Source organism: Myripristis murdjan, chromosome 17, assembly GCF_902150065.1.
Source record: "Myripristis murdjan chromosome 17, fMyrMur1.1, whole genome shotgun sequence".
NCBI lineage: Eukaryota > Metazoa > Chordata > Actinopteri > Holocentriformes > Holocentridae > Myripristis > Myripristis murdjan.
This window is the reverse complement of record NC_043996.1, coordinates 31,684,027-31,705,796: the sequence shown is the minus strand read 5'-3', so window position 1 is coordinate 31,705,796 and position 21,770 is coordinate 31,684,027. Positions and strand designations below refer to the sequence as shown.

Here is a 21,770-nt window from a genome sequence, read left to right as displayed (position 1 = left end):
GAGGTGGTACCATCCTGATCATGCGGGGGGGGGGGGGCGGTGTATGTTGCTCAAACACTCGGGGAACTCTTCACTTTGTTACACAATCTATGTCAGTGCGCTGCTGTAGCCTGGAAATCCCGGTAAAATAAGACAGTCGCCTAAAAAGTAACCACTTTCACTGGTTTCAAGATCATTTTCCTTGTTCCATTGGCAGTTTTTTTTTTTTGTTTGTTTTTTTGTTTGTTTTTTTTAAACTTACTGAACTTACTGAACTGTGTTTTAAACACAAACAGCTAGCTAAGAGGATGGCTGGGAAAGTGGAAATTCGAGAGAGGTCGGTTGGTTTGACAAGATCCTTTAATTCACATGTGAGCGGGCATTAACTCCCCGCAAACACACACGCTGCACAGATCGGCAGCGTGTGTGAGCTCACCGTATTTCACGACGTCAGAGTTTTGAGAGCTGGGGGCGGCACGAAATTAGGCTGAGGCGGCCGCCTCGTAATTTTATATGCAGGAAAAACCCTGTGTAATGCTGGAGCTTACTGACTATGTATTCATAGATGGGGCAGATTTCAATGCAGTATGGGATCCAGCTATTGACAGATCAGGAGCCACAGAAACAACGGACCAAAGACAAGCCTCGGCTGCTCTACGGGCATGGGCCCATGACACAGGGGTGGTTGACCTGTGGCGTCTGATCAACCCTCACTTGAAAGATTTTTCTTTTTTCTCTGCCAGACACACGACTTTTTCTAGGATTGATTATCTATTTGCCTCCCCCCATCTTTTTGATAGTTTTGGTCTGTCTCTGTTACCTATAGCTCTGTCTGATCATAAAGGTATTCTTTTAACAGCCTCATTGAATAAACTCTCCCCTCGTGCCCCCAGATGGCGGTTTAATACAACCCTGTTAAAAAATGACAATTTTTGCAGACAATTTAAGAACAAGCTCTCAGAATTCATAGAGGTAAATATAAATTCGGTCGAAGATCCTAGAATACTATGGGACGCGGTGAAGGGATTTATTAGGAGCTACACTACACTATTTGCATCCAACTTACGGAAAGAGCGTCTCTCTAAACTGGAAGAACTAGAGAACCTCTATGCTGCCTTTGACTCCTCACTTCAAACTAATTACACTGAACGGACAGCTATGAGGATGAAAGTAGTTAAGAAAGAAATCAATGCCATTCTTAGACAGCGATCCGAATTTCTCATGCACAGGACAAGACAACATTATTATTTTCACAGTTCTAAACCTAGTCATTTATTGGCTATGAAAATTCGTAGTAACGAGCAGTTTGCAGATATCCCTTCTATCAGAAGCCAACAGGGGGAGATAACTACAGATCCTAAAAAGATTAACGATACTTTTAGATCATTTTATCAGGACTTATATAGGTCAGAAATCACTCTTGATAATACAAAATTTGAGGCCTTTCTTCGTCAAATTGATTTACCATATTTAACGGAGGCAGATTCTGTACAGCTAGCGGCCCCCATCACCTTAGATGAACTTAAAAATGCAGTTTCTGATATGCAGAGGGGAAAGTCACCAGGACTGGATGGTATTCCACCAGAATTATACCTGACTTTCTGGGATCTCCTGGGCCCCCTTTTACTGTTGATGATTCAACACTCAATAGAGCAGGGCAGTTTTTCTAGGGATGTTAACTCAGCCCTCATCTCCTTACTGCTGAAAAAGGATAAAAATCCAACTGACTGTGGCAGTTATAGACCTCTTAGTTTACTCTGTGCGGACCTTAAAATTTATGCTAAGGTCCTGGCCCGTCGATTACAAAAATATATGCCCTTTTTGGTCCATTGTGACCAAACTGGTTTTATAAAAGGACGCCTAGCCAACGACAATCTTAGACGTTTATTACACATAATTGATGCCTGCAAAGATGAGAAAACACCTACAGCTATTATGTCTTTGGATGCAATGAAAGCCTTCGATAGGCTGGAGTGGCCATACCTTTGGGCTGTACTCGATAAAATGGGATTGGAGAGGGGTTTGTTCACATGATTAAAGTACTATATGCAGCACCATCAGCTATGGTCATGACTGGGAAGATTTGTTCATCACTCTTCTCTGTCTCCAGATCATCTAGACAGGGATGCCCTTTAAGTCCAGGCCTTTTTGCACTTTCTCTTGAACCACTGGCTCAGTTCATTAGACGGTCACAGACTATCTCTCCTATACCCATACAAAGTACTCTTCATCATATTGCCCTTTATGTGGACGACGTCCTTATTTTTATGCAGAACCCTTCGATATCTGTAAATTATTTGCTCAAGGCGATAGAAGACTTTGGCAGCCTGTCAGGTTTTAAAATCAACGGGCCAAAATCTGCTTTTTTACCCATTAATGGGGCTGCTAGGAATACCATTCTCCCTGCAGACATTCCCATGGTTGAGCATTTTAAATATCTTGGTGTCGAAATATTTCCTACATTAAACCAGACCGTGAAATACAATTATTCCAACTTATCTAATAAGGTCCTTCGGGACCTTAATAGATGGTTGAGACTACCCAATATGTTGCAAGCCCGAGCTTCAATAATCAAAATGAACATATTACCTAGAGTTAATTTTGTTAGTTCATCACTTCTCTTACCGCCGCCCACTGGCTACTGGCAGAAACTCCACTCGGCAATTTCCAAATTTATCTGGAACAGTAAACGTCCCAGACTAAAAATGTCGACTGCTCAAAGGAAAAAACAGGATGGGGGGTTGGCAATTCCTAATCTCAAATTATACTTTTGGTCCTTCTCACTAAGACCTTTAATTGCTTGGTTCGATCCTAAAATGGAGGTTTCCTGGCGGGCTCTAGAGGAGGAGCTAGTTTCCCCATGGAGACTCCAGGACATCATCTATACAAACATTTCCATCAAGCAATGTAGGCTACAATTTGGTCCTCTCATTACACATGTTATACAAACCTGGCGTTATGCCCAGAAATCTTGTAACATTACAGGCTGTTCTCATTCAACGTTCGTGCAAATTCCTACGATAAAATAATGCACAAATTTTCGTGCATATTCCTACGAATTTCCAGCAGCACGAGCGATCAGCGCGCCTGCACGAGCCCCGAAGCGAGAGCCTTAAGAAAAATGGCGGACATTCCTTTTATTCTCAGTGAAAAATGCAATATTTTAAGAGAGCTTATGCATTCAAATGCGTTTTGATAACATTTCTAGCGGGAAATGTGCATTTTATTTCCAAAATCTTCGTTCAGTTAGTGTATATAATGTTTACTTTGTTAGTTATTACGAAGATTCTTTCAGGTTTCTATCGTTGCTATGGCTGTTGCTATGGACGCTGCTACCACTGTCGCTGATGGAGCTTCCGCTCGGAAGTATTGTCCTCACTGACTGTCACCGTGGAGATCTGGGGAGGGAGGCGTGGGGTTAACCTGCTCTCACAGAAATCCGTGAAATGAGCATGACCTCCTAATAACGCATTGCGTGCTCCTCGCATGTAACCTGTTTTAATCGATTTCTATGGTTTTAATTCCGTGTGATCACCACACAAACGGTGTTCACTGGAAGTTTTTGCTTATAATTTGAACTTTGTTGTGAATGCTATGTTTTCTGCCTGTTGAACTGTTTTTAATGTCGTAACTTTGTGTTTGCTGTCTTGCTTGGCCAGATCACTCTTGAAAAAGAGGTTTTAAATCTCAATGATGCTTATCTGGTTAAATAAAGGATTTGATTGATTGATTGAAGTCGGCGAGGATCCGTGACGTCATGCTGTGGGTGGTAGTTCATAGATCCCGGAAGTGCAAATTTAATCGATATTCCGGAAAAAGGTCTGATTATTAGCCATAACGTTGTAACCAGTTTTTAGTGGGTTTTTTTGGGTGTGGGAAAAACGCCTGTTTGGTCAGATTTTATTTATTTTTTTCTTAAGATAGTGAAATCATGTTTTTTCCATGTTTTGACACTAGTATTGGTTTGCCATAGGGCATGATAGTAGAGGTCAAGAGCTTTCCAAAAATGTTGACCCCATGTTCCGGAATATCGATTAAATTTGTACTTCCGGGATCTATGAACTACCACCCACAGCGTGACGTCACGCATCCTCGCCGACTTCCAGTGAACACTGTTTGAGCAATTCTGAGAGGTGCACTTTTGTTTTTGTCCACACATTAACTGTGTTACTTTCCTTGCTTCTACCAGCAACACCACAATCACATCTGACCCTGACAGCGTACTCTGTCTCTGGCTGAAGTCCAGATATGATGGCCTCTTCATCTTGTGAAACCAATTGGTTCCATTCAAGTTCTTCATTTTTAACCCCAGGAGCTGTTTTTGCATACTCTACAATGTAGCTCAAAATGTTGACACCTTTGCCAATCTCAGAAGGTTTCTCCCAGCTAACTGACAGCTCATTTAAATTTGGGTCAGCTTGCAGTTTCCCAGGAGGACTAGTGGGTAAGGTTGTAATGGGACCACTGACATCACTAGCTGGCCCTTTGCCAACTGAGCACACTGCTCTGCATCTGAACAAGTACTGTGTGTTAGGAGTCAGACTGGACACTGTGACTTCTCCAGCTGTCAATACTGTCATTTGCTGCCAGTCATCTTCTCCACTGACACAGTACTCAACAGAGTAGTGGGTGATGTTTTCTGCTCCGAATCTTGGTGGGGAAATCTTCACTGTCACACTGTTGTGGGTTCCCTTACCAAAAAGAAGTAAACTTCTAGTTTACCTTTCCAAGTATACTTAAGTGGAGTTTGAGTATACTTTATCAAGTATACTTTCCTTACTAAGTATACTTGTATTTATGTACTAGTAGTGTACTTACATATGTACTAGTTAGTATACTTACAAAGTGTACTTATACTAAAAGTACCCTGATTTGGCCCATTTTTGAGTATCCTCGGGTAAACTTCAAGGTTACTTTACTTATATATAAGTATACTTAAATTATACTATTTCCTGTACTTGAGTTGTACTATTCTTTAGTTAAAGTAAACCATTCGTATACTCATTAGTATACTTCAAGTACACTATTGCTTTACTTACTTTGCACTTTTATAAATTTAAAAGTGCACTACTCTTTTACCTTCAATGTACTTTACTTACACTTGATGCATACTACAACCATACTTGAATTTGTTGAGCCGGCCGGGGATTGAACCCCCAACCTCCCAGTCTCAGGGCGGACGCTCTACCACTAGGCCACTGAGTTGGCATAGTCTAATTTGAACCAAATAGCTGAGTGGAGAGGTATCTCATGTGAATATCCTTACCAAAAAGTAGTATACTCAAGTATACTTATAAGTATACTTTTTATGAAATAAGTATACTTTCTTTGAAATAATACTTAGGTAAGTATACTTTTCAGATTACTTTGAATGTACTATCAGAAATATACTTAACAAAAGTATACTTAGTTTATACTGACGAGTACACAGACAAAGTTTAAGTATAATCCAAGTATAACATACTTGATATACTTTAAGTATATTATCCTATAGTAGTTAAAACTTAGTACAAGTATATAAAAATGTTGTACCTGCTTGCAACATGGAGTGTTATTTTACTGTATTAGCTGGCTTGTTGTATAGCTATTTTACACATTGGCTGCTTTGCCATAACACATACACTGTGAGTGAACCTGTAATGTACTGCTTATACTTGACTACATTTACACTTAAATACTACTATATTTATGTATATACTGTTTATAGGTTCAAGGTTGCCAGTTGCCACACACAAGGTTTGGAAGGGATCAACGTCATCAAAACACTTGATGACGTTGGTCATTTGTATGTTGCCGAATGTACAGTACAGGCCAAAAGTTTGGACACACCTTCTCATTCAATGCGTTTTCTTTATTTTCATGACTATTTACATTGTAGATTCTCACTGAAGGAATCAAAACTATGAATGAACACGTGGAGTTATGTACTTAACAAAAAAAGGTGAAATAACTGAAAACATGTTTTATATTCTAGTTTCTTCAAAATAGCCACCCTTTGCTCTGATTACTGCTTTGCACACTCTTGGCATTCTCTCCATGAGCTTCAAGAGGTAGTCACCTGAAATGGTTTTCACTTCACAGGTGTGCCTTATCAGGGTTAATTAGTGGAATTTCTTGCTTTATCAATGGGGTTGGGACCATCAGTTGTGTTGTGCAGAAGTCAGGTTACTACACAGCCGGCAGCCCTATTGGACAACTGTTAAAATTCATATTATGGCAAGAACCAATCAGCTAACTAAAGAAAAACGAGTGGCCATCATTACTTTAAGAAATGAAGGTCAGTCAGTCCGAAAAATTGCAAAAACTTTAAATGTGTCCCCAAGTGGAGTCGCAAAAACCATCAAGCGCTACAACGAAACTGGCACACATGAGGACCGACCCAGGAAAGGAAAACCAAGAGTCACCTCTGCTTCTGAAGACAAGGTCATCCGAGTCACCAGCCTCAGAAATGGCAAGTTAACAGCAGCTCAGATCAGAGAGCAGATAAATGCCACACAGAGTTCTAGCAGCAGACCCATCTCTAGAACAACTGTTAAGAGGAGACTGCGCCAATCAGGCCTTCATGGTCAAATAGCTGCTAGGAAACCACTGCTAAGGAGAGGCAACAAGCAGAAGAGATTTGTTTGGGCCAAGAAACACAAGGAATGGACATTAGACCAGTGGAAATCTGTGCTTTGGTCTGATGAGTCCAAATTTGAGATCTTTGGTTCCAACCGCTGTGTCTTTGTGAGACGCAGAAAAGGTGAACGGATGGATTCCACATGCCTGGTTCCCACTGTGAAGCATGGAGGAGGAGGTGTGATGGTGTGGGGGTGTTTTGCTGGTGACACTGTTGGGGATTTATTCAAAATTGAAGGCACACTGAACCAGCATGGCTACCACAGCATCCTGCAGCGACATGCCATCCCATCCGGTTTGTGTTTAGTTGGACCATCATTTATTTTTCAACAGGACAATGAGCCCAAACACACCTCCAGGCTGTGTAAGGGCTATTTGACCAAGAAGGAGAGTGATGGAGTGCTGCGGCAGATGACCTGGCCTCCACAGTCACCGGACCTGAACCCAATCCAGATGGTTTGGGGTGAGCTGGACTGCAGAGTGAAGGCAAAGGGGCCAACAAGTGCTAAACACCTCTGGGAACTCCTTCAAGACTGTTGGAAAACCATTTCAGGTGACTACCTCTTGAAGCTCATGGAGAGAATGCCAAGAGTGTGCAAAGCAGTAATCAGAGCAAAGGGTGGCTATTTTGAAGAAACTAGAATATAAAACATGTTTTCAGTTATTTCACCTTTTTTTGTTAAGTACATAACTCCACATGTGTTCATTCATAGTTTTGATTCCTTCAGTGAGAATCTACAATGTAAATAGTCATGAAAATAAAGAAAACGCATTGAATGAGAAGGTGTGTCCAAACTTTTGGCCTGTACTGTATATGAACGTGACTACAATATGATGATTCATGTGCAGTGTGTATTTTCTTTTCTTTTCTTTTCTTTTTAATTGTAAAGCACTTTGGCACACTGTTGTTGTTTTTAAATGTGTTTTATAAAGAAAGATGGATGGTACTTTAAGTATGAGTTGAATTCTGATTTGAGCATTGTGTACTTGTGTGGCAACTGGCAACCTTGAACCTATAAACAGTATATACGTAAATGTTATACTTGGAGTATACTTAAACTTTGTCTGTGTACTTGTCAGTATAAACTAAGTATACTTTTGTTAAGTATATTCCTGATAGTACATTCAAAGTAATCTGAAAAGTATACTTACCTAAGTATTAGTTCACAGAAAGTATACTTAGTTCATAAAAAGTATACTTATAAGTATACTTGAGTATACTCCTTTTTGGTAAGGGCTTTCTTACCAGCTTTCTTAACAGCTGCTTGTTCACGCGACACATGTGCTCGTGTCCCGCTGCAGCAGACAGGTAGGACAGGTACATGACGTCAGACAGAAGAGCAGCTGTCGGCTACACGTACAGGTCCGTGAGCGGCGGTGACGTCACCCACCGTCACCCACCGTCACCCACCGTCACCCACTGTCACCCACTGCTCCCGATCTATGTCAGATGTCAAACCGCAGCAAAAGCTCCGTTGCGTTTAAGTTTGAGAAATTGCTATTTGATCAGTAAAATAGTTTCACTACTTAAAAGCTGTTTGATTTGGAAAACAGCGACGCTACGACCACGCTACTGACAAATGGAGTTAAACTAGTAACGTCGCTACTTGTAACGCCGCTACTGCCCAACACTGCTTATTGTAACCTACCAGAGCTCCACAGAGCGGCTGTGACGTCATTGAAGAAATGAGGTTTACCAAGTGTGGTTGAGAGCTACCGCACAGTATTATTATCTCAGTCCAGTGTTTACATCCTGCTGCCCGTTTAGTAATGAAGCACAGGTTCTATCGAATATAAACTGTTTCGACTTCCAGTTTATTGTGACACACTGGACAATACTTTTTTTTATTTCTTTGCTGTGATAATAGCAAGACACAAATAAAGAGTTTATTATTTACCATTTTAACTCTTACATGAAAACAGAAAAAAAAATTGCAGGAAACTCAGCCCTGCACTCTGAGATGAAGTCAGCCCATTTACAAGAAATCAGCTGGTGAGGTTGCAGCTTCCTCGTCCTCATGACCCTCAGTCCATGTCAGCCAGTAAGAACACAGAAGTTTGTTTTTTTCACCACAGACTGTAAAGGCAGAAATCAGATCACAGTCAGCTGAGGACGTTGATGTATCGCAGCCTGACAGCAGCAGAGACATTTCTGATGTGAGTACAGAGACACTTGGTTTGTACCACAACACTTCCAGCTTCAGCCTGGCTTTCAGGGCAGCCGTCACAAATATTGGTGACTGTCTTTATGAGCAGAGTAAACATGATAACCAGTATAAATATCAATGACTAAAGAAAGAAAATGTAAATGGAAGTTTGTCTGGGTGTGATGAGCTGTGAGTTCACTGAACTGAACTGCCTGGTGAAATAAAGTTTAGGAGTTGCCTCTTTGAAACAGATGCAGTACAGGGTCAAGCGATGTGAAAAAATGTCTGACTTTTAGCCACTTTTAGCAATATGATGACAGTGAACGCTGCCTAAAGTATGAATGAAGCTGGGATAGGCCAGTTAAGATGGACTTCATATGGAGGAACTGACTGCATCAGAAGCAATGGAGCATCACGGACACAGGATCTAAAATCTGTCATGGTGGAAGCAGAAACTAAGCAGGTCTCAGCAGGGTAAACAATAAAATGGAATAAAAATCATGAGAGATTTCTCATAAACTGATTTTTAGTATTGATTACCAGAAGGAACAGCTCTGTATAATACAGTAACACTGTGACACTGCAGGTTTTGCTGTTACTGTATTGAAAGTTAGAGCTCCTTTGCATTATAACCTATTCAGTTGTTTGAAACTACAGTCTGTTCTGTCTCATAAAAGCAAGTTTCAGCTTTAAATAATATCTACTCTAACTTAACCCAACATTAAAAAGTTACTTAATAAACTATCTGCAGTTCTGTGTTGGCGACACACAATTTGGTGATAAAAGAGGAAATGAAACAAAAACTGTTTAATTACCTTGACTTAGGCTACTATTTTCTTTTTCTCATATTTTTCAGCTTCTATCCTCACTATTTGTCAGAGGATAAAATGTTCATGTTCAAGTTCTGACTAACACACCACCAGGAGTTCACTAGTTTATGACTGCAGAAGGAAAATGTACCACTAGATGGAGCAATTAGCTCAAATGTTGTGGTAACACCTTCTGATTTGCCAACTCATAAGCATGAGTATACTACCCTAACAGCATAATATCCAGTTTATATATTAGTAATGTATTTGGTATCTTAAAGAGGCCCTGCAGTGTCTGTTAGTTTATCTCAGTGACAATGAGTATCGTGTTTTTAATCAGTAATTCCTACATTTTACTACTACATTTTTTACAGCAGCTACATAGTAACTGCTGTAAAACCAGTAAGCAAGGAAATAACCAGCAAGACTGCAGGAGAATCACTGGACTGAGCGAACATGCTCTTGTCTATTTTCTCCAGTCGAGGCTGAGTCATGGAACCTGAAGGCCTCAAGACGATGGAGCTGGCAGCGCTCGGTCGGCCCTTCAGCCTCGGGATGCTGTACGACTGTCGGCAAGACTCCCTGATCCCTGGTAAGGCTTTAAAGTCACCAAGTCTGAAAAAACCAAAACATTCACTTTTGTCTGAAATGTTTTCATATCAATAAATGACTATTTTTCTCCCCTTTGTCTGACTGCTATGACAAAGGTAAAATCTACCACTAGAGGGAGAAATTATCATAATTTTTCAGTTAAAATTCACATCAACTTAAGAATTATGAACAGGAGCCCAAGGCTCCAAGTCCAAATCACTCGAGAGTTACTTGAGATGAAGAAGCCAGGGCCGGACGGGGAGACTTTTTCAGGCCAGGAATCAGTCATGTAACCAGGCCACCCTGCCCACACACGCATGTTCACGCACACACACACACACACACACACACACGCATGCATGCATGCACGTGGATACACACTCACAACATGACTACTGACATAATGCTATGGTATCATGTTCAAGTGAAAAACATGACTGTATTATCTTGTCAGCAAACCATTTAGATGCCAGCTTATATTGCCAGTCAGTATAATATGCCAAGCAAAACCATGTGCAACAATGAAGAGTAAAAATAAAGGCCAACAGCAACTTCAACTTAAGTGAACTAATTTCAATAACATTAGTCACTGACAAAGTCAAGTCAACTCAGATAAGAGACGTCAGGCCCTATCTTGCGCCACCCAGTACCTGCTGCCACCACCCGCTACCCGTGAATTGTGCATTTAGCAGCTTCCACTATCCCTAACGGTATCTTGCGCCCACACTACCCGCTATTCATTATGCCATCTCCGTTATTTGCGCCTGGAGGTGTGTCCATGGGTGTGTTTTATGCACTTTCCCTACAGTTGCTATCTTGAGAACACACTTTAAGGAAAGCGGATAGCGGGTGTGCAGGACCACCCGCTATCCCATTTGGGCTTTTACAAGAGCGCGTCCACTTGGACACATGTGGACGTTCACATGCGGCTCCACCTCCCAAATAAAAAGCCACCTTGCTTTAGCTTCAGTTGAACCCCTTAGAAAATGGCAGAGATAGCACTAAATCACAACCTTCCTCTCTCCATCACGGGTTTAGGTTTGCGGGTTTAGGATAGCGCCGTCTGCTCTTAAAGGCAATAGCACCTGGCACACTGATTGGTTTAACTGGCGTAACGCCCAAACCAAAAGCTGCGGGTAGCACAGGTGTTCGACAGATAACGGCAGGTACGCAAGATAGCAACTTTTACGGGGAACCTCTCTTACGCAATGTTAAATCCCCAAATAACGGGTTTAGGGACTCTGACACAAGATAGGGCCCGTATTCTACCTTAACAGGGCTTCCAACATTTTTCAGGCCATGACCCATCTATGGAGGTATTGACCCACCAAATATTTTGAAGCAAAATATGAAATAGATTGTCATTAACATGTAAGACAGGTAAATAATTAACACTCCTAAGTATATTGGTAAATGGTACAATATACAATATATTCCTTTTTCAGTCTTTAGGCATACTAATGATCAAATGAAATATTGTAGACAAGACAGGTCAAGATCACACATATTTTAGTGAGATTTAAACATCTTTATGAACAATTTCAACTTCTTAGAATAGAATAGAATAGAATAAGACTTTATTAATCCCCCGGAGGGGAAATTCAAATTGTCACAGCGGCAAAAGTAACAGATCACTGATTCTTGGGAATTTGGATAAAACAGGTTTTAATTTTGAAAAAAAAAAGTGTGTTAAATTACAAAATCTGAAGGTATATCATTATAGGCCAAGGTCTTGGCTGTTCAGCAATGTACCGGTGCAACCTCCTCATTTTGTATTTTTTTCATAAAATAGGTTTTTCCAGTTATTAGGCTACTTTGTTTTTGTCAACACCGTCACCGTAATGTTTTTTTTTTTTTTTTTTTAATTTGAAAAACATATTTTTGTATTAAAGAGATTATTACTTTAATAACTCAACAGCACCAAAGAAACATATTGTAAGCATATTCATTTTTCAGACTTCAGTCATCACCGTCACACAGAAAACCTGACGGTGGTGACGTCTGACGGTGGAGACAAAAACCTGCTCTTTCACATGATCAGCATGAGTTGTTCACATTAGCCAGCTTGTTTCCCCCTGTTGCTACCTGCATCAGACCTCTTCTTAAAAAGTATACATTTATTCCATAATCTAATCTAATATTTTTTATACAGAAGTGACGGTGTTGACAATTTATGGTTGTGACAGTAGCAGTGTCCCAAAATATGAAGAGATTTAAGAGAAAATAGCAAACTTCCAGGAGCCTGAGTGGTCTTGAATCATGCAGTAGAGCTGAAGGTCTGAAAAGGGCTCCTCAGGAATGTAATTGACCTTGTAGTTTTTTTATTATTATTTTTTAAATAAATATCTGACGGTGGCGACAAATATGTGGGACACATTTTGAGCAACCACAAAATAATAGTAAATATTGTTCAAAACCCATCGTTTGTAGTTTTTAATACATATTATGATGTACTCTTTCATGTGGTAAATATATTATTCAATGAAATTATTACTTTTTGTTGTTTTAATCAAGTTGAAATGATTATCTCCTATCCGAGGACAACTGGTTTTGTAGGCCATGGGCCAACATATAATCATTAAATTAATACAAATTAAAAATAAACCTATGAAAAAACCTTACAAATGTGCAAAGGACCCCCTGATTATGCCCTTGATTCTTTTTATTCATTAAAATGTTGTAAATTTCCAGCAGTAATAGCATTTTTTTTAGTGGGACATGATTTATCCAAATTCTCAAGAATCAGTGAGATACATACAAGACACACCATATACGGACCGGACACACAATCACAGTAGCACTGTGCATGATAAATAAATAAATGACAACAGTATGGTCACAGACCATAAATAAATAGGTAAAAGCACTACGGTGCTGGGAGCCTGTGTCCCTGTAAGTACGTATGCACATGTATGTGTGTGTGCGTGCGTGTCCGTGTATGTGAAGCTAGGGGGTGTTAAGGCACTGTTGTACAGTCTGATGGCTGTGGGTACAAAGGAGCGCCTGAACGGCTCCGTCCTGCACCTGGGGAGAGTGAGCCTCTGGCTGAAGGTGCTCCCCCTCAGCCACAGCTCCTCATAGAGGGGGTGGGAGGGGTTTTCCAGGATGTTGTTCATTTTGTCCCTTATCCTCCTTTCCGCCACCACCTCCAAACTGTCCAGCTGCAGTCCAACCACCCGGCTGGCCTTCCTCACCAGCCTGTTGACCCTGTGCCGCTCTCCCTCCTTGATCCCTGCTCCCCAGCACACCACAGCAAATTATAATAGTCAAAAGTGCTCTAAATATATGAATCTGCATGGAATTGTATTAAAACAACAAAAACAAAAATAAACATTGCTTGCCTTAAAATTATACAATAAATAAAGTAAATTAGCAAACTATGCAGGCATGTTTTTTCTTAAATAACAAAAAAAGTGTTTATTGTGGCCTGTAGCCCCCTGCTGTGACCCACTTATGGGTCTGGACCCCACAGGTTGAGTCTGAATAAAAAGGGCAATTTGAGGCACTTGGCAGTGTCTTCCTCGAGTGCATTTCTTTTTCTTTCTCTCTCCCTTTCCGCACCACCTTTCCTCTTTTTTCCCCCAGATTTGGGTCGGGGTCCATGGAAACACGAATTCTTCAAATTCAGTTCAATCACACAACCTTTCTTTCTGCCTCCTCTCCTCTTCTCCACAGTCAGTCACACACACACGAATCGCCATACCCCTCCTAAAAAATGCTGCCTGTGTTTACAATGTGCTAGAACTGTTGGGGCGGGTGTTAATCAAAACAAACCAATCACGTCTTGATCTCCTCACAGATTGCTGGCCTCTGATTGGCCCGGCCTGTCTCTCTGACTTAAAAACAAAAGGTCAGACAGGTGAGGCCAGCCAGAGCGGACCGACCTGTCAGCTGATTGGCCATGGCCGGTGACCTGTCAAAAAAAAAAAAAAAAAAAAAAAAAGACAGGTCGGCACTTCGGGAATTCTCCCGGTTCTCCCGATGTACAGTCTGGGCCTGAAGAAGGCCCAAAATATCACCTGGTTTGAGGAAAATCACTGATGAATAAAGAAAAAATAATGTTCATAATAAAGTAAAAATCAACATTGTATTTTTCATTTTTAAAAAATCTGTAGTTCATTTGAATTTATAGATTGAGATACGGTTGACAGTAGCATGTGTGTTAATTTTGTTATATTTACTGCTAAGAAATCCAGCCTGGCTTTACAGCGATAAAAGTAAACTTGACCCCCCACCCCCACTTTCCACCCTGTGTTGCAGGCATGACATTGTGGGACCCTGATGCCCTGGAGAAGGATGCACGAGAAAGACCCCAACCCAACAGTGAATTTGAGATAGTTGCATCTGAATCGATTGAGGACAAATCTTCAGCATTAAATGTTGATGCCTCCCTGAAGGCAAGTTTCCTGGGTGGGCTGGTACAGGTTGAGGGCTCTGCCAAATACCTAAATGACAGTAAGATTTCCAAAAATCAGGCCAGAGTGACACTCAAATACAAAACTACAACCAAGTTTCAGGAGCTGTCAATGAATCATCTTGGAAGAGACAATGTGAAATATCAATATGTTTTTGATAAAGGAATAGCAACACATGTAGTCACAGGTATCCTTTATGGGGCACAAGCCTTCTTTGTATTTGACCGTGAGGTGTCTGAAAAGGAGGATCATCAAAACATTGAGGGCAACCTGAAGGTGATGATTCAGAAGATTCCCTGCCTTGCAATTGAAGGTGAAGGTTCTCTACAAATGAAAGACAGGGACATTTCAAAAGTTGAGAAATTTTCCTGCAAATTCCACGGTGACTTTAACCTTCAGAGGAATCCTGTGTCCTTTCAGGATGCAATAAAAGTCTACCAGAGTCTTCCAACATTACTGGGAGCAAATGGAGAAAATGCCGTGCCAGTGAAGGTCTGGCTGATGCCCCTGAAAAGTTTAGATTCTGCTGCAGCTCAACTTGTCCGTCAGATAAGTATTAGATTAGTGACAGAGGCACAGAGGGTCCTGGAGGACTTGAGTGAGCTGGAAATGAGGTGCAATGATGCAATGAAAAACAGCACAACCCAACAATTCCCACAGATTGGGAAAAAGCTAAAAACCTTTAAAGAATTGCTCTCTGATTACAAGCTGGAATTCCAGAGGACCCTGGCAGAGAAACTTCCATCAATCCGGGGAGGAGGGGAAGAGGAGGCTGTGCTTGCAGAGGTGTTGAAAAAGAGACATTCTTCTCCATTCAACAACAAAAACCTGAGTGAGTGGATGAGTTGTAAAGAGAGAGAAATAAACATCTTAAAATCACTCACTGACATGATGAAAAACACCAAGATTGTCACATCTCGATATGCACTAGACACAGAAATCCTCAGTGCTGAGCATGCTGTGTGTTTTGCTTTCACCTCACTGGAGGATGATGAACCATACCTCTCATATTTATCAAAGTACTTAAAGGAAACACCTCAAACAAAGAGTCCTCAAGACATCACATTTCAGACCTATGATGTAGAGAAGGATCAGTGGTACTTTTCAAATGAAGTATGGAACGCAATGAGGCAAAAAGCAAAGCTCTTCAATGAGTTTGTAGAGATTAACATGAACAACGATATTAGGTTCCTTATAGCAGGCATAACAAATGAGAAAAAGAAAGGTGCGAGCATCCACCTTTACAAAGAAGGCTCTTTGGTCAGTGAGAACTTTGAACCTCCTTCAAAGCCTGAAAAACCAGCAGTAAGTGACACAACCCACAACAGTGTGACAGTGAAGATTTCCCCACCAGGACTCGGAACAGAAAACATCACCCACTACTCTGTTGAGTACTGTGTCAGTGGAGAAGATGACTGGCAGCAAATGACAGTATTGACAGCTGGAGAAGTCACAGTGTCCAGTCTGGCTCCTAACACAGAGTACTTGTTCAGATGCAGAGCAGTGTGCTCAGTTGGCAAAGGGCCAGCTAGTGATGTCAGTGGTCCCATTACAACCTTACCTACTAGTCCTCCTGGAAAACTGCAAGCTGACCCAAATTCAAATGAGCTGTCAGTTAGCTGGGAGAAACCTGCTGAGATTGGCAAAGGTGTCAACATTTTGAGCTACATTGTAGAGTATGTAAAAACAGCTCCTGGGGTGAAACATGAAGAACTTGAATGGAACCAAATTGTCTCACAAGATGAAAAGGCCACCATATCTGGGCTTCAGCCAGAGACAGAGTACGCTGTCAGGGTCAGATGTGATTGTGGTGTAGCTGGTAGAAGCAAGGAAAGCATCACAGTTAATGTGCGGACAAAAACAAAAGTGCGTCTCGCAGAATTGCTCAAACATAAAAGCAGACGTCTGAATTCATCACCCTCAGTCTACAAGCTACCTCTGAAGAAAGAAGCTATGGACATAGATGGATGCAGGAGATACAGTTTTGGCAAAGAAAGCTTGAGACGAAATCGCACAATAATGGTTCTTGGAGCAGCTGGATCAGGAAAGTCAACTCTGATCAATGGAATGATCAACTACATCATTGGTGTAGAATGGAAAGACAGTTTCAGATTCAAGTTAACTGATGAGGGTCAGTTGAGATCACAAGCTGAAAGCCAGACTTCTGAAGTCACTGTGTACAAAGTCAACCATCAAGAGGGATTCAAAACAGACTATTCCCTGACAATTGTTGACACACCAGGTTTTGGGGACACAAGAGGAATAGAAAGAGACAAGGTGATCACAGAACAGCTGCGTAATCTGTTCTCAGCAAAACTCGGTGTCAGTGAAATAGACGCTGTGTGTTTTGTAGCTCAAGCCTCTTTACGTCGACTCACACCAACACAGAAATATGTGTTTGACTCAATGCTCTCAATCTTTGGCAAAGACGTGGCCGAGAACATCAGGATTCTGGTGACATTTGCAGACGGCCAACGCCCACCAGTTCTTGAGGCAATCATTGCCTCTGAGGTCCCCTGTCCTAAAACAAATAAGGGTGTCCCAGTTCACTTCAAATTCAACAATTTGGCATTATTTGCAGACAACAAATTATCAGGACAAAACAACCCAGGCTGCAGTGATGATGAAGATGAAGATGAAGGCAATTTTTATCAAATGTTTTGGGCCATGGGTACAAAAAGCATGAAGAACTTCTTTGCAGCTTTGAATCTCATAGAAACCAAAAGCTTGACTTTGACAAAGCAGGTCCTCAGAGAGCGAGAGCAGCTTGAAAATTTAGTTGAAAATTTGCAGAAGCGGGTTAAACTTGGCTTAGCAAAGCTTGAGGAGATAAAAGAGACAACACAAATTCTTCAGGAGCATGAGGCAGAAGCCACTAGAAATGAATCCACAAAGGTCAAGATGACCATTAAGGAACTGATAAAAAAGCTGCAGGATGAGTATGAGAAAGTGCAGGATGAGGTGGTGACTCTGATGGAGAGGTCAGCCAAGTGTTTGGACAGACTCAAAGAGATAGCACTCAAACCAAATCCACTCTCTACTCCAGAGTACATTGACTTACTCATTGAAGGAGAGAAATCTGAGGCCAAGTCAGGCTGGATGGAACGTGTTTAGGCCCTGATGGCCATGAGGGAAAAGGCAGTGATCATGGCTAAAGTAGCCAAAAGCAGAAAAACTCCTCTAAAGTCCCAGCTTTTGAATCTGTCCAACAGTCTGATTCCAACTTAGCTGGTGTCAGCTAGCATCACACTTGTTAGGAGTCCAAGAAACTGGACTGTGCTTCCTTTAAAAAAGCACACTTATACCCTCCTCTTTGCTTCTTTATTATCCTTGTTTTTTTTTTGTTTTTTTTTTTTTTGTTTTTTTTTTTTTTTCATTCTTCCACCAAATTTTGCTCTGTATCTCCTTCCAAACTGTTTGAAGCTGCTGACACCATTCAAACTTTAAAATGTACTGCATGTTCTGCTGCAGTGTGCTTTTATTCAGATTTTTGATATTATTGGTTTTGAGAAGTCACAACTTCCTGTTCACTTCAAATTCAACAATTTTTCAATTGATGAGATTTATGAGAATTGCCCAGTTTGTCAGAGAATAGAGGAACTGATAAACTGCTAAAAGTAGAACACAAATAGAAAAGGAATTTGTTGTCAAGTTCAAGTTATACAGATTGTTGATCATTTGTTATCAATCATGAGGCATTTTTGTCTGCAGTGTTGACTTTTATTTTTGTTGCCTACATTTTTCCTTTGATTGTGATGTCATTGTGATGTTATTGTAAATAAATTGAAAGAAATTCAAAGGATGACACTTGTATTTGTCAGAGTGGAGCAGGAAATGCATGAAGAAAAACCAAAGAGGCAAATAAAGGCTGTTAATCCTCTATGATCATTTATCAGTTATTACAGTCAATTTAAATCCATGAAATCACCCAGCCTTATTACTTATGTATGTTAAAAATAAAAGCACATTGACTCAACACTGATATAAATGAGAACAGGCCCTGAATGGTTTTCAAGTTTAGATAATGGTACTAATGACATCAGTGTTTTTAAAGTGGGAGGCTGGCCTCTTCAAGGGGGCACCAAAATGATGCAGTGAAGGCACAGAAACAATGGTTACAAATAAATTATTTAAAAAATATTTATAATTAAATGATATTTTATTAATTAACAAATGCTTCCACAATAGATTAAATACCTGTAATTCATTTAAAGAGATAGTACAGGTAGTACTGTTTAATTTTATGAACCTGAAGCCTTCCAGTCGTCCAGATGTTGGAATTAAAACAGTTTTGATCAGTTCTCGTAATTTAATATCTAAAAATGTTTTTCTAGGTTACGTCTTTTTGAGTGTGTGCAGTGTGGAATTTGTTTTCAAGTTCAGCTCATACAGATTGTTCATCCTGTGTTTTCAGTCACAAGGAATTTTTTTCATCAGCAATGTTAACTTTTACTGTCAGATTTTTCATTTGACTTTGATGAGATGTGATCAAATATAAAAGATTTGAATATAAATGAAGCATTGCAAATAATACTTACATTTGTCAGACTTTTACTTGTGTCAGTTGAGGACATACTGATGTTTTCATTTTGGAACATGAAGACTATTATTTGACAAGCTAGAGGTTTGTCAGTAATGATAATAAAGTCACAATAATGAACAATGAAGCTGTAAAACTAAGCTACTCTGAGCCGACAGCTGAAACCTCATCATAAAGTTATACTAACTCTGGATATCTCAAATGTTATATTATTGTGGTCATATTTTACAGAACTATTTACATAAACTCCTATATGAACTCCTGTATGGCTCCAGGCGTATCTCCTCCTCTCTGAGCTGCAGGCTCCCGGCTCTGTGCCGACCACAACTCAGGAGAGACTCAGCAGCTGAGTGTCCGACTACAAATTACTACGACTACGAAACTACAAATTAAATTAGAGTTTGACTCAAATGTGACGCAGTCCAGCAGCTTGGCAGCCATTTGTGTCTCTTTGCCAGAAGTCATGTGGCTTTTGACAGAAACCATTTTCAAAAAGAGCAAATTTCAAAATGAACACTAAGACCTGTCACTTTATTTTTCTAACTTTATTTATATTAGGGATGCAGGGTAATATCAATAAATAAATGAAATATTGGTATTGGCCTGAAAATTTCTGCCAATGAGAGCACTAGATGAGATCTGCCCTGGTTGTGTCTGTTGTCTCGACTGTCTGAGGGAGAGAATCATCCAAGCCTGTTTCAGCACCATGAATCTTGGCTTTGTTTGAAATAAAATGTTATATAAAAATAAAGATGACATGTTTTACATCACCTAAGGTCAAGTGGTTTTCTTCCTTTGCCTGGTGAAGGTGCACATCTTGAAAAGCATTGTGCATCTGCCAGTGGGCCTTCACAGTAAGAGTAGGCATAATCAGGAGCCGATGCAGCCTGCCGTCCCCAGCGTGAGTTACAGGGCAGCCAGTTAGTTATATTGGTGCAGGGCCCCAAAGTCTGAAAGGTCCAAAACTGAATGGTGAAGCAGGAGGGTCAGTCCCTCCGAGGTATTTTGGCCCTTTGGACGTGTAACTGTCATTTTCCCCTTTCAGCCTGGTTGCCAGACTGAAGTTCATCACGGCTGTCTGGCCCGTGTTGGAGGGTTTTTGTTTTGGCAATGCTCTTTGTACCCGGGACCCTCTAGTTTGTACCAGGGCTATGAAGTTTAGATTTTGAATTTTATTGTGCTGTATTTTGGGATGTCCTTTGTAACCCTGTTGTAACCATCTACCAACTGATTCTTACTGTATTTTGTTTGAGTTCTGCTTTGTTTTCCCAGGCAGTGTGGGGACATGTGGGGAGTGCTGGTGGGGCCTCTCTCTCTCGCATGCTGTGTGTGTTGGTCTGTATGATTTGATGGAGATGGTCTCTTGGTGTTGATTTGTCTTTTTCTTAGGACTGTGTAGCTTGCAGGGTGGTGGTTGCACACATGGGTTGTCTCGTGGGCTGAAATCGAATCTCACACACCCTGCCTTCTCTTTCTTTCTCTCTTTTAGCCATCAGGACATATTTTAATGTACATATTATCTATACAGAGCAGTTGGTATATTAACAACTTTAGTCCTTTGTTAAATAAAATCTTTTTTTTGACTTATGGTCACCCCCGTTTCTTTCACAGGTCGATCCTCAACTGAAGTTGTGTTTTTATAATGTTTTAAATTGAACTGAATGCATGTCTCCTTGCTCTTTTGGAACATTTAATGTAACTATCTTTTCCAAAATGATAATGCATGTAATTCATAAAATTTGTTTTGTATCTTCTGAGACAAAACAACCTTGAAACCTGGAAACCTCACTTTGTGCTGGTATTTCAGAGCATGGGGTGTTAACTCACCTTCCAGTTACAGTGTCGGGGACGTCAGGAGGTGGAGGAAGACTGCACTGAGATTCCCCAGACAGCACTGCATGTACACGTCTGCCTGGGTTTACAGTACGTAACCAGGTCTAATTCAGTCTGTGACAGTTACCTGTAAATACAGATCTCAAGGTCTAGAGTCACCACACTTGCTAGTGATGCTCTGGTTCGAGAGTAAAGATAATGCTATCAAAATGTTCTGACTAACAGCTAATAACTAATAAATCTTTGACTGTAAAAATGAACTGACTTCACACCAAGAAGAAAAAAACCAAATACACTCCTTTACAACTTTTGTTTTCTGTTCAATTATTATTCAAACAGATTTTTCTTTTTTTCTTTTCAGATTTAACAATTTCATATTCCCCATACAAACAAACAAACAAACAAACAAACAAACAAACAAACCAACAAAAAACAATTAAAAAAAAAAAAATCTGGCCAAAAAAAAAAAAAGCTTTTAGCTGCAGCTTTAGTTCCTGTTAGTTGGGCACAACCTTTGAGCTCAATTTATTTATTTCAGATTCTTTTAAATCCTCAAGATCCCACGTGACGGACAGATCTGACTGATAGGAGTAGAGATGGAGTCCCGACTCAGGTCTTTAAATCTTGAATCCACCAATCACGCCCTCCTCTCCCCTGCCAAAGTTTATAAGGTACATGAGCTTAGGCTACCTGTTTCAACAGATAAATGCTTCAGACACCCTTTCAGCACATTTCCCAGGCCTGGCTGCTATTTTTCTTCCTTTCTCACAGAGAGCAAACTTCCTCCTCTACAGCAGCTTCAGGAAGGGAAGACTCCTGCGGTACGCTCTGCCACCTA

General features: G+C 40.6%; 1 protein-coding gene across 1 annotated transcript; it reads left to right on the top strand.

Annotated features, from left to right (window-relative positions):
- Positions 1-8,723: 8,723 nt before the first annotated feature.
- LOC115375364 (uncharacterized) lies at positions 8,724-17,673 on the top strand. Its single transcript, XM_030074777.1, has 3 exons — positions 8,724-8,754; positions 10,033-10,145; positions 14,405-17,673. Exons 2-3 carry the CDS (start codon positions 10,046-10,048, stop codon positions 17,671-17,673), a joined length of 3,369 nt encoding a protein of 1,122 aa, XP_029930637.1. The 5' UTR covers positions 8,724-8,754; positions 10,033-10,045.
- Positions 17,674-21,770: the final 4,097 nt, after the last annotated feature.